The sequence below is a fragment of the Bufo gargarizans genome, chromosome 1 (assembly GCF_014858855.1).
Source record: "Bufo gargarizans isolate SCDJY-AF-19 chromosome 1, ASM1485885v1, whole genome shotgun sequence".
Taxonomy (NCBI): Eukaryota; Metazoa; Chordata; class Amphibia; order Anura; family Bufonidae; genus Bufo; species Bufo gargarizans.
Window position 1 is genome coordinate 83935993 of NC_058080.1, and position 14018 is coordinate 83950010.

The window sequence follows — 14018 nt, forward strand, 5'->3', positions numbered from 1 at the left end:
GGTCATGAAACACACCGGCCTGTTACTCCATGACTGCCCCCAGATGACAGCGGCTGCGACTATGGGGTAGACCTCGAGCAGGGGAGAGGACCTGGCAGCCTCCTGGTCCGAAGAGACCTGCGTGGGCCAAGGACCCGCAAACCATTGGTCCCCGCAGATGGCCCCGAAACCGAGAGAAGCCGCAGCATCGGAGAAAACCAAGGGGGAAGCATCGTCCCACTGAGGAACGAAGAGGGAGATGCCATTCCAACTGGACAAGAATAGGGACCACATGGCCAGATCTGCCAACGCATCGCGTCCGAGGTAAATGAGGGCATGCTGATCAGAGGCTGTTGGGAGGAGTCTGAGCAGGCCGGCGGTGAATGATCTGCCCTGTGGCATGATCCTGGCGGCAAAGTTGAAGGACCCCAACAGAGACTGGAGTTCCAACTTTGACACCGTGCGGGTACCCACAAGCCTGGCCACCGAGTCCTTTAGCCTGCTTAGTTTGTCCAGGGGAAGGCTGGCCTCCATTTTGACTGTGTCCAGGGTGATGCCCAGAAAGGTGATTACCCTGGAGGGGCCTTCCACCTTCGCTGGGGCCACTGGAACTTTCAGGCGATCGAACAGGCTGAGGAGGCTGACCAGCCTATCCGGGGCATGCTCGGGCTGGTCGATGAGCAAGAAGTCGTCCAGATAGTGGATGACCCTCGGGCAGTGGACGTGATTGACCAGGACCCAGTGAAGTGCTTGGGCGAACTGGTCAAAGAGCCAAGGACTGCTCTTTGACCCGAACGTCAAGCGGGTGGCAAAATAATATTTTGCCCTCCATTTGATGCCGTAGAACTTCCACAGGTGGGGCAGGATAGGCAGCAACTTGAAGGCATCGGAGATGTCCGCTTTTGACAACCAAGCTCCTGCCCCGACCTGTAAGATGAGCTCCACGGCCTCGTCCAGTGAAGAGTACTGCATGGAGAATTCGTCCGACGGGACCAGGGAATTTAGGCTGGGGATGCTGGACGCATGAGGAGCGGACAGGTCGTAGATCAATCTCTTTTTATTAGATGATTTTTTGGTCACCAAACCTATGGGGCTGACTCGGTACACAGGGAAAGGGGACTCAGCAAATGGACCGATCATGAAGCCCTTCTGTAACTCCGCCTCCAGCAGTTCATCCACCGCCCCGGGATCCGCAAGAGAAGAGAGAAGGTTGGGGCACTCATGAGTGGACTGTGGAAGGGTGACTAGCCCTGTATGGAACCCCTCCGCAAAACCCTGTTTGAGGAACAGGACAAAACTGGGGTCATGATGTTGCTGGAGGAGGGAGAGTAACAGGTCAATGTTGACCCCGCCTAGTCACGGGCGTTTGGCCGTGCGTTGGGAACAAGAGGACTGAGGGTGGGCCCTAAAACAAATGGAGCAGATGTGCAAGGCTTTGCACTAATCGAAACTGCAGAAACCCAGGTTGAAATTATTGCAGATCTGATTCTTCCCTAGGAAGGTGATGGGACGACCTAGTTTGTCCGTGGCGGGGTTGGGTTTCTGCGCTCCGGAGCTAAACAATGGCCTGGCAGGGGATGGGTTAGGGACATGGGGGCACCAGTCAGAAGAATGGAGAACTGACTGGCAACCGGCACAGGCAGGGGATTTCAGCCCGGCGAAATGCCTGCAAAAAATCTCCATGTCCAAAACCGCCCAGTTGGTGACATGCTGGTGCAGGAGGAACGCTGCTGCCGCTTTGGCGGGGAAGGACCGGTGATACTCATAAAATGCGGAACCGCCATATTTGTATCCCAACTCGGTGACCTTGTACATGTATATGTCCAGTTCCTCCCTGCGGTGGGGATGAATGGAACACACGATGTCCCGGTACAGGCTGAAGGTCAGCATAAACTCAGGGATGGTCAGCTTCTTGTTGAGGCGGACGTCTTTGGACCTCAGTACCACTGACACATCACCGCAAGCAATTGTCCGGTTTTCGACCGTGTCATGGGTGGAAATCAGGATGGCGGCCAAGTTGATGTCCTTCCCTGCCAGGATATCCCGCCTGATGTTCTCTGGTATGAAGAAAGCGGGGGCGATGTCGGGCGAAGCAAGGCTCGTACCTGGGGTGTTAGCGTAGGAGGTTGACGGAACAGCTTCGGGCTCTGCGGGAGGAGGAGGCGTGGCAATCGTGTTCTCGACGGCCTGGAGCCTGGAGTCGATGTGCGATATCGAAGACGCCAGGTTGTTGATGGTTGCATGGAGTTGGGTTAAGGAGAGCTGAATAGTTGACATGGAGACCAGGTCTTCAGCGGCTCCGGGTGGTTCAGGAGCCCTGGGTGACTGGGGAAAGAGCAGGCGATACAATTCCGCCTTTCGCGCTGATGCCGAGTGGCGGATCCCTTTCCTTTTGAGCTCGGCGACCAGCCTGGGGATGGTCCAGTGTCTGTAGGACGCGCGGCTGGCTGCCTCGGAGACCGCTGATTCTGGGATGGACATTGAGTCCTCAATGTCCGATACGTGAGACATGGTCTCGGGGAGAGGGCACGCCGTTTGAGTCGGACCCTGTTGGGAGGATCTGAATTGAAAAGACAAACTCATGCAAGAGAACCCCCAGAAGGGGGAAAAACAGAAATTTAAAAAAAATAAAAATTTCTTACCTTGGGCCCAGCGGAACTTGGGGTGGAAAAGGGGAACCTGGGAATGAGCAAGAAAGAACCCAGGAAGGTCCGCAGGGAGGGTGAGACTTGCACCTCGTAACCTGGGATTGGTGAGTGAGGTGGAAATTTAACAGGTACCTGCGTGGAGAGGTATACCAACAACATTTCTGAAAATGGAACTTACGCGGATGACGATCAGGAAAAGAACGAGACCTGAATGGGGGAAGAAAGAAATGACAACCTGAGCGGGTCAGGAATTACACGAGAGTGATGGAACGTGCCGGATGATCGGACTGAAGACCCCATGGTGTGCCAGGAGATGGTTGCTGGAGAAGAAGAAGACGGTGCCATGGCCGAGTGGCCCTTGTGAAGCCGTGATGGCAAGATAAAAACGAGAATGGAGGTAAGTGAAAGATGAAACATGAAAAACAAAAAGGCCTGCGCGCGTGAGGAAAAGAAGAAGCAAGAGCTGGTTGACAGGTGACTGGAAGGAGTTGGGTCCTGTGAAACAAACCGAAGGCCGAGATGCCTCTGGTGATGAGGCCTCAAATGTACGCCAAAGTGGACTCCTACCAGAGCGACGGCCAGTGAGGCGACATGACCCGCGCATGGCAGCAACGGAGAGCCACACGGGACCCGCGTGTGAGAGGTGAAGAGCCTGACCGTGATACGTATACATGAGGCAGGAAAGAAGGCGTGACAGGATGGTGAGAGACGAGTTGAAACGTGGGTGTGACAAAGACAGGTGAAGGCCCTAACGGGGATGGCCATGGAAGTGAGTGAGTGTGGGAGGCAACCGGCCCTGAAAATCCGTGCGTGATGGGAAGGAGACAAGAACGGGGCCTGACAGGGCAGGTGGACATGAAAACCTGAACGTGCCAGGTGAACAGGACATGAAGAGTGACGGAAAACGACAAGAACCTGAACGTATCAGGTGACAGGACATGAAGTGAAACCGAACGTGACAGGAGACAGGACATGAAGCAAACCTGAACGTATCAGGTGGCCGGACATGAGGAGTGACCGGACAGGAAGGGAGCCTGGATTCAAGGTGACTGGACAAGAGGAAAACCTGAACGAGTCAGGTGACAGCACACAAAAATGAACCTGAACGTATCAGGTGACGGGACATGAAGACGAGCCTGAACGTATCAGGTGACGAAACGAGGAGAACCTGACATGATGGGTGACCAGACACGAAAAGAACCTGAACGTATCAGGTGACTGAACACGAAACGAACCTGAACGTATCAGGTGACTAAACACGAAACGAACCTGAACGTATCAGGTGACCAGACACGAAACGAACCTGAACGTATCAGGTGACAAGACAGGAACGAACCTGAACGTATCAGTTGATAAGACAAGAAAACGGACCTGAACGTATCAGGTGACAGGACGTGAAGAGTGAAAAAGACATGACGAGAACTTACTCAGGTGACAGGACACGAAAGAGAAACATATCAGGGGACGGACACGGATATTTTACACGCCCCGGAGCGGAGCCCGGCTGCAACCCCCACAAGGCCGGAGGGCGTCACTTAGGGGAATGCATCCGGGCTCCCGATGGGGTGCTCCCGGGCGTCGGAATGCGCAGTCAGTCCCCCGAGAGGAAAAAGGGGCGGCAGGGGTTAAATATGGCAGAGACGGTGCGCCTCCTGACGAATGGCTCAGGGACGCCCAGTAGTCCGAATATCTGTGCCGGACAGAGTTCATATCTGCTGACATTCCCCGCCGCTTCAGGGTCTGCCAATCTGGGAAGTTTATTTCTGATGCACACATACACAGGACAATTATGTACCACAGACCCACAATGGACACCCAGACTGCCCTGCCACGTGTTCCCAAGACCGGACCCCCACGCCCGAGCGGGGGGAGTGATGAAAGGGACCGGTCCCGAGAAGCGGCGCAGGAGCGGGCGGGAGATGGGCGGAGAAGGAGGCGTGTCGTTCCGGCCGGTTTGGAATGTGAGGCAGCGGGCGGTCATGCGCGATGCGGGCGGCAGTGAGCGGCGGGCCCCTCAGGCCCAGAGGAATGCGTGGAGGCGCGCGGCAGACTGCGGCCGCGCAAACACCCGACCTGTAAAGGAACCGAAGGCACGGAGCCTACTTACCAACGCCGCAGAGGAGATGGACGAAGCCGGGAGACGCGGTCGCCGCTACACGCAGGAGTTGGGAGCCGGAACCGGAAGTCGCACAGGTAAGACGTCACACTGCACGAGCCGCGATGCCGACACCTGGGAGGAGAGCGTGGGGCCGGCTAAATACCCTACGCCCCTCCCACAAATGCAGGCTGGGAATCCAGCCTGCCATACAAATATATATATATATATATATATATAATATAAATATATACATACACACAGATAAACACATACACACATATAAACATGTATACACACAGACATACACACACATATACACACAAACATATATATATATATATATATATATATATACACACACACACACACCTGCAGATAAACACATACACAGAAAAACACATACATACACACACACACCTGCAGATAAACACATACACACAAAAACACATACATACACACACACATATACACACAGAAATACAAACAGATAAACACATACTCACACTACTGTTGCGCGAAGCTTTGCTCAAAACTTCGGAATTATACTGTACGGAGATTTGTCTCCATACAGTATTAGAATGTATGGGTTCTGATGAGCCGAAGTTAGTTATTCTAACTAGTACCTTGGAATCTAAGCCGAGTTCGGTTTCAAGTTTTAAAGTGGTTTTTCACTTTAAAAATCAACTACCGAAGTTATTCAACAAAGTCACACGCGACTTTGTGAATAACTTACTTCGGCTCATTGGAGCCCATACATTCTAATACTGTACGGAGATAAAGCATCCGAAGCACGCTTTGCTCAACACTAATACACATACACACACAAACATACATACACACACACACAGATAAACACATACACACACAAACACACATACATATACACACACATACATATACACACCCATACAGTTATTTACTTACAGGCTGCAGGTTCTCTGTTCTCCTCTGAAGTATCTTGGCACATTGTTAAAATGCCAATGAGCACAGCTTATACAGACACCGTCATGCAATTTTATGTCAAAGTGTAATTTTTTCACAAAAACTGCATAAAAGTTGATATTAATGGTTAAAGGTGTGAATCAAACAGAAGGTTATATGCACCACACCTCGTAAAAAAAAATACAACTTAGATCTACGTTTACATGCACATAAAAACCAGCAGAACTAGAAAGACCAAAAACATTGTTTTAAGCTTGAATTGTTTTTTAAAAAGGAACAACCTATGAAATACAGGGACTACACACCTTGAAAAGTAAATGCTCATCCAAAACCTATTTACGGTATTCCTGAAAGCAGAAAACCGATGATTGCAGTTGGTTTGACTTGCTATTGCCAACCATATCCACCTTTATGTAAATTTTTGTGACAACTGGGAATTATCTTCTTAAAAAATCTGAAATCAAGGCCAAGCAATATTTACTCATCATCTACAAATGCATTAAAATGTACACAGTATACTGCAAACATCTGCTACCAACTTGGTGAAGAAATGCAAAAACCGCAGGGTAGAGACATCAACTTTTGCATTCATATATTGAGCATAGAAACATAGAATGTGTCGGCAGATAAGAACCATTTGGCCCATCTAGTCTGCCCAATATATCTGAATCCTATGAATAGCCCCTGGCCCTATCTTATATGAAGGATGGCCTTATGCCTATCCCATGCATGCTTAAACTCCTTCACTGTATTTGCCGCTACCACTTCTGCAGGAAGGCTATTCCATGCATCCACTACTCTCTCAGTAAAGTAATACTTCCTTATATTACTTTTAAACCTTTGCCCCTCTAATTTAAAACTGTGTCCTCTTGTGGTAGTTTTTCTTCTTTTAAATATGCTCTCCTCCTTTACAGAGTTGATTCCCTTTATGTATTTAAAAGTTTCTATCATATCCCCTCGGTCTCTTCTTTCTTCCAAGCTATACATATTAAGGTCTTTTAACCTTTCCTGGTAAGTTTTATCCTGCAATCCATGTACTAGTTTAGTAGCTCTTCTCTGAACTCTCTCTAGAGTATCTATATCCTTCTGGAGATATGGCCTCCAGTACTGCGCACAATACTCCAAGTGAGGTCTCACCAGTGTTCTGTACAGCGGCATAAGCACTTCACTCTTTCTACTGCTTATACCTCTCCCTATACATCCAAGCATTCTGCTGGCATTTCGTGCTGCTTTATTACATTGTCTTCCCACCTTTAAGTCTTCTGAAATAATTACTCCTAAATCCCTTTCCTCAGATACTGAGGTCAGGACTGTGTCAAATATTCTATATTCTGCCCTTGGGTTTTTACGCCCCAGGTGCATTATCTTGCACTTATCCACATTAAATTTCAGTTGCCAGAGTTCTGACCATTCTTCTAGTTTTCCTAAATCCTGTTCCATTTGGCGTTTCCCTCCAGGAACATCAACCCTGTTACATATCTTTGTGTCATCAGCAAAAAGACAAACCTTACCATCGAGGCCTTTTGCAATATGAAGATATTAAACAAAATTGGTCCCAGTACAGATCCCTGTGGAATCCCACTGGTAACATGACCTTGTTTTGAATGTTCTCCATTGACTACAACCCTCTGTTCCACAATCCTATCCTTTAATAGGGTTTCCATTAATTTGCCTACTATTGATGTCAGACTCACTGGTCTATAGTTGCTCGATTCCTCCCTACTACCTTTCTTGTGAATGGGCACGACATTTGCCAATTTCCAATCTTCCGGGACAACTCCTGTTACTAATGATTGGTTAAATAAATCTGTTAACGGTTTTGCCAGCTCACCACTAAGCTCTTTTAATAATTTTGGGTGTATCTCATCAGGCCCCTGTGACTTATTTGTCTTCACTTTAGACAGCAAACTTAGAACATCTTCCTCTGTAAAGACACATGCATCAAACGATTTAATAGTCATCCTTTCTAGTGGAGGTCCTTCTTCTTTTTCTTTTGTAAAAACTGAACAGAAGTATTCATTAAGGCAGTCGGCTAGCCCTTTATTCTCTTCTACATACCTTCCGTCCTTAATTTTTAATTTAGTTATTCCTTGTTTTAATTTCCTTTTTTCATTTATATATCTGAAGAATGTCTTATCCCCTTTTTTCATAGACTGAGCTAGTTTTATTTCTGCCTGAGCTTTAGAAGTTCTTATAACTTGCTTGGCCTTTTTCTGCCTAATCTTGTAGATTTCCTTATCTTCATTGCTCTGGTTTTTTTTATAATTACAAAATGCTAGCTTTTTATTTTTAATGATTTGGGCCACTTCTGCTGAGTACCACAGTGGTCTCTTCCTTTTTTTGCTTTTACTGACAAGTCTAATGCAATTTTCTGTTGCCTTCAATAATGCACCTTTTAAGTAGTCCCATTTCTCCTGGACTCCATGTAATCCGTTCCAGTCTGATAAGGACTCATTTATGACTAATTTCATTTTTGAAAAGTCTGTTTTTCTAAAATCTAAAACTTTTGTTTTTGTGTGGTGGGACTCTTTCACAGTTCTTATATTAAACCACACTGACTGGTGATCACTAGATCCCAAGGTTTCGCCTACAATGACATCATATACCGAATCCCCATTTGTGAATATCAAATCCAAAATGGCCTCCCTCCGGGTTGGCTCCTCAACCATTTGTTGTAGGGATAACCCCAGTAGGGAATTTAGAATATCTGTACTCCTGGTAGAACTTGCTATTTTGGTTTTCCAGTTTATATCTGGAAGACTGAAATCTCCCATAATGATAACTTCTCCTTTCATTGTCATTTTAGCTATTTCTTCAACTAGTAGATCATCTAGTTCTTTAACTTGATCAGGTGGTCTATATATCACACCTACACGAGTTACTGCATGATTAGCAAACTGCAACGTAACCCAAACTGACTCTATGTTGGCCTCACCAACTTGTATTAGGTTAGATTTAATGCTACCTTTCACATACAGGGCCACTCCTCCTCCTTTCTTGCCTTCTCTGTCTCTTCTGTATAAAGAGTACCCTGGTATGGTTATGTCCCAGTCATTTCTTTCATTAAACCATGTCTCCGTAACAGCCACTAAATCTACATTCTCAGATGCCATTATTGACCCAAGTTCATTGATTTGTTTACCTAAACTGCGAGCATTTGTAGAGAGGACTCGGAGCTTATTTCTTACCCTCTGTGCTTCTGACCTGTTCTGGCATTGTTTCGGGGGGCAATTGGACTCTTTTATTTTCACTCTTTTGCCCCCCCTTCCTAGTTTAAATACTCTTTCGCAAATTCTTGGAGTTGTTCACTAAGTACATTTGTTCCTTTGAGAGAAAGATGCAAACCAAAAGAGCATTTATAGGTATATAGGAGAAAGAGCATTTATAGGTATATAATTTTCAATCCCCCCTTAGATCGTTATCGCTATTACTGCACCCTGTATGAGGTGGGACTGCTAGAGAAGTAAAGTGTAACATTTGACAAATGAACATCTCTTTCTAGAGTGTGCTCCCTGTTTAATAATGGGAATTGATAACATGTACAGAAGTCCATGTTATCCCACTGGGGTCATGTACAGTTACACATAGAGAGGGGAGGATATATGCCTACTCTACTCACCCTGGATCCTGTCAAAACCTCTCCTACTGTCCCTGCTCACGTCCTCCAAACTGGCTGAGATGAACTCTAACCTGCTCTAACTCAGGCTGTATAGCAGAATCTAAGCTTGTACACAAGAACAGGATCACAGTGCTAGCTGCAATACAGCCTGAGACAGCCTTTAGGAACTGCTATAGGAGATATATGCATCACCCACTTCACCATCGTTTCTTCCTGCTATACTGTGGCCAGCGCCACCATCCTGGTCTATACAGCCTGAGATACAACCATTAGCAGCAAGAATTAAAGGGGCTTTCCAAGACTTAAGACTACTAGTAGTCTGTGACTCATTTAAGGGCTAATGTTCAATTGAGGCCGATCATGAATATGCTATAGGACTTGAGTAGTGATAGGGTCAAGCTTGTGAACATGTACAGTCCTCACAATCTTTACAAGAATTAAAATGGAGTGCAGGAACCTTCTTAATGATGACAAGTCCATCTCTCCTACAAGTGATGAAACTTGGGTGTGAATCAGGTCCAAAAAGGGAGTCTTTTTTTCCTATGGGGGTCCTTTCTTACAATGTACACTTCCAGTTTTGCGTGCTTTATATTTTAATATTACCAGATTTGCTACGAAGAAGGTAATACATTGGGGGGGGGGGGATATTTTAATTATTATGTTTTTATATTTTATCTATAATGAAATCCTATTGAGATTATTAACTTTTTATGACCATCTGAGAAATCTGAGTCATACAGAGAATGACTGAAAGGCTGGAGATAGGAATACCATATTATGCTACCTAAATGTGATTTTTTTTTTCTTTCTATGCATTATCATTGGAATAGAGTATTAAAGGGAGTATGGGTTTTTCTTTTATAACCTCTGGATCTCCAAGACATTGTACACACTGCCCATATGCCATCTTTCTACAAAAAGGTGTAGGTACCATAGAGTCAGACCAAGCAGCTGCAATGGGGTTGATGGAAAGAGGAGGTTCAGCCCCGGTTAGCCCCATCACCTTTGCTATCAGATTGTGGGGAACCGTACTCAATTCCCCTCTACAAAAAAATGACACCATTAGGAACCAAGGGAATTGGCCCCGAGGTCACAGAAAGGCCCTTTGTCTTGGGGTGTAAAAACTGAAGCAATATTGGGGTACTTTGCTTTGGGCCCACTTCTCTTCTATGTATGCCAATGTTCTTCAGTTGCTTTCAAACATCCAAGCTAAAGTTGACCTAAAGAAGATTTTTGTTTTGTTTTCTTCTTTTACTGATCACTTTTTTTTATGATGTATTAGCTCTGTTCTACTCCTCCATTGTACCAACAATTCAAAGTATGGAACGGGAGTCCAACTCAATTTCCATTCCTATGAGATGCTGCACAGAGAGACTGACTTCAATCCACACGTATAAGTGTTTCGAAACGCCAGACTAGAGTCATGTGGTACAACGGAGGTATGGAGCTCATAAATCAAAACTGCTCGATAAGAAATCTCACCAATATTTACCCATATACACCACAAATAAAGGAAATAAAAAAGAACTTTTATAAAAAGTGCTTTAATATTCTCTTATTTTTTAGCTAAAAACTAATGTTTCAGAATTTTAAAGGCAGGATTACAATGGATAATGGATTTGGGAGTCATATACATTATGCAATTTTATCTTAATCGTAGGTCTTCATACGCAAACAAAAGACAAGGCCGGGCTATCATTTCTGTCTGTATAATACCCTGTGATATTACCCTTTGTTTCATGGAGCATATTACGGAGCACATGGTTACAGGTGGAGACTCCTGTGTTCACAATTTGTACTCACTGGATTATGGTGATTCATCAGGAGTTCTGATTTTGGCCTGAGGTAGTGTGACGGAGGCACAGCATTTTCATCTCTGCAATACCATTCTTCCAGAGTCCTCGTATCCAGCTTGGCCTCGATGGCGGCATCAAGAATCATTTCAAACTCAGATGACTCGACTTCTCCAGGGATTCGGATGGTTCCATATTTTTCTCCGAGCAGACCCTGCGTAATAGAATTAGCACACTTTCAGACTGACATGTCTAGGTCCCCGGGGGGATGTGGTTAATTAGGCTTAGCAACAGCAATGTAAATGAAACAGTTCTGTGGCACTGAATAAAATGTGAGGCCGTGTGAACACAGCTTCCAGAGGATAAATCAACGGAACAACCTGTGTATTTGTTTTAATGCCGTGAAGCGAGGCGTACAAACATTCAGCCACTGGGGCTATGCTTCCTCAGAGATGTAGGTTACATGTATCTCAGCGACAGATCGACACGACAAGATACAAGAATTTTATTGAGTCATAAAACCACTTTTCATATCACTACCTGGTGTGAAACTACAAGTCCCAGCCTGCAGCCACAGGGGCATGGTGGGAGTTGCAGTTTCTCAACAGATACATTTTCAGTTTTAGTGGATTTTTTTTTATTATGCAGCTAATAATGGTGATGGATTCTCTGCTTCGAGCCAGTCAATAATGTGTTTATTGATTATTTCTGTGGAAAATGATTTTTTTATTAGACGTCAGGTATAGTGACGGACGATCATCGGCCGGGACGTTTCACAAATGCGCTTTTGAGATCAAATGTTCGCGAACCTCGCGTTCGTGGCGGGCCCCATTCACTTTAATGGCAGGCGAACCTGTAAAACCTTTAGGTCATATTTGCAGCCACAAAATACTTACTAGAAGAGAGCAAAATGGAGAAGAAAAAACTAAAAGAAGGACGGCACTCACCACTGCTGAAGTGAAAACCTTTATTCTTCATATAAAAGTGATAGGCAGGAGCATATCTGCATGGTGCACGGACATGAAAGCGGCGACGGCCGTTTCGCGCGAATTTGCGCTTCATCTGGCCTCTGACCTCACTGCGTTGGTATGCGTCAGTGCCTTTTAACACTGCGTCTAGTTGTCAAGACGACACTGACGCTTACAAGTTAAACACTCGTTACTAAAATTGCTACTTGCAGACATCCAGAGTATACAATAAAGCTGAACAATGGTGCATAGCTGAGTCAAATACACTCAAGTCATTTTTGTCGACAAGTCCAAGGGGACCGAGTGCAGCTGTTTTCATGATCCACCTAGCTTCTCTCCTCAGGAGTGCCCGGTGTCTATCACCCCCGCAGGGCATACTAGGCTCCAGTTCTATACCTGAGGTTAGGCAATGCGGATTGTCTCCATGTGAATCACGGACGTACAGCCTTTTCTGGTACTCAAGGAGTTAAGATGTTCCCTAAACCTTTCAAAGAGAGGACGTATCGTCTTCCCAATATAAAAGGCCCCACATTTACATTTAATCAAATAAACGACATAAGTACTTCTACATGTCATAAATTGTGTAGCAGTATGTGAGACCCCTCCAAACGTCAAGTACATCAGCCGGCTACTGAAACCACAAAAGGAGCAGAATCCACATTAAAATTGCCAATAGGCTTACTGTTGGTTAACCAATTACTGGCTGGCTTTGCCCGTATTCTACTTCTGACTAACTTATCTTTAATGGCGTCTTCTAAATCTTCTAAAAGCTATTATGGGTCTGCTCTCAGTGAGGTTCGATAGACCAGTCTCATCTTTAAATACAGTTGCAAGAAAAAGTATGTGAACCCTTTAGAATGATCTGGATTTCTGCACAAATTGGTCATAAAATGTGATCTGATCTTCATCTAGGTCACAGCAATAGACAATCACAGTCTGCTTAAACTAATAATACACAAAGAATTAAATGTTACCATGTTTTTATTGAACACACCATGTAAACATTCACAGTGTAGGTGGAAAAAGTATGTGAACCCCTAGACTAATGACATCTCCAAGAGCTAATTGGAGTGAGGTGTCAGCCAACTGGAGTTTAATAAATGAGATGAGATTGGAGGTGTTGGTTACAGCTGCCCTGCCCTATTAAAAACACACACCAGTTCTGGGTTTGCTTTTCACAAGAAGCATTGCCTGATGTGAATGATGCCTCACACAAAAGAGCTCTCAGAAGACCTATGATTAAGAATTGTTGAGTTGCATAAAGCTGGAAAGGGTTATAAAAGTATCTCCAAAAGACTTGCTGTTCATCAGTCCACGGTAAGACAAATTGTCTATAAATGGAGAAAGTTCAGCACTGCCGCTACTCTCCCTAGGAGTGGCCATTCTGTAAACATGACTGCAAGAGCGCAGACAGCGCAGACTGCTCAATGAGGTGAAGACGAATCTTAGAGTGTCAGCTAAAGACTTACAAAAGTCTCTGGCATATGCTAATATCCCTGTTAGCGAATCTACAATATGTAAAACACTAAACAAGAATGGATTTCATGGGAGGATACCACAGAGGAAGCCACTGCTGTCCAAAAAAAACATTTCTGCACGTTTACAGTTTGCACGAGAGCACCTGGATGTTCCACAGCAGTACTGGCAAAATATTCTGTGGACAGATGAAACCAAAGTTGAGTTGTTTGGAAGAAACACACAACACTATGGGCCAGATTTATCATTACTCTGACAGCTCACTCCACTTTCACATATGGCTAAAGTCAGTTTTAGCCAAGTCAGATTTATGATTGGCCCTTTAAGACTGTAATAAATGTGGTTAGACGGTAGCAGTTTATCCATCAGTAAGCAGCTTTACAAAAGTCGCACGTCTTTACGAAAAAGTTGCATGTTCTATTAAAAAGTCTTACTGGAGTAAAATTGCGAATTTTTTTGCTAATTCTTTGCGACTTTTTAAATAGTCGCAATAAT

General features: G+C 45.2%; 1 protein-coding gene across 1 annotated transcript in view; it reads right to left on the reverse strand.

Annotated features, from left to right (window-relative positions):
* The window catches only part of NWD2 (NACHT and WD repeat domain containing 2), a 211169-nt gene that overhangs the window by 36172 nt on the left and 160979 nt on the right, over window positions 1-14018 (reverse strand). The window contains exon 4 of the mRNA XM_044285313.1: window positions 11086-11293. Within this exon, the coding sequence (XP_044141248.1) occupies window positions 11086-11293 (208 nt within the window). The remainder of the gene's footprint in view (window positions 1-11085; window positions 11294-14018) is intronic.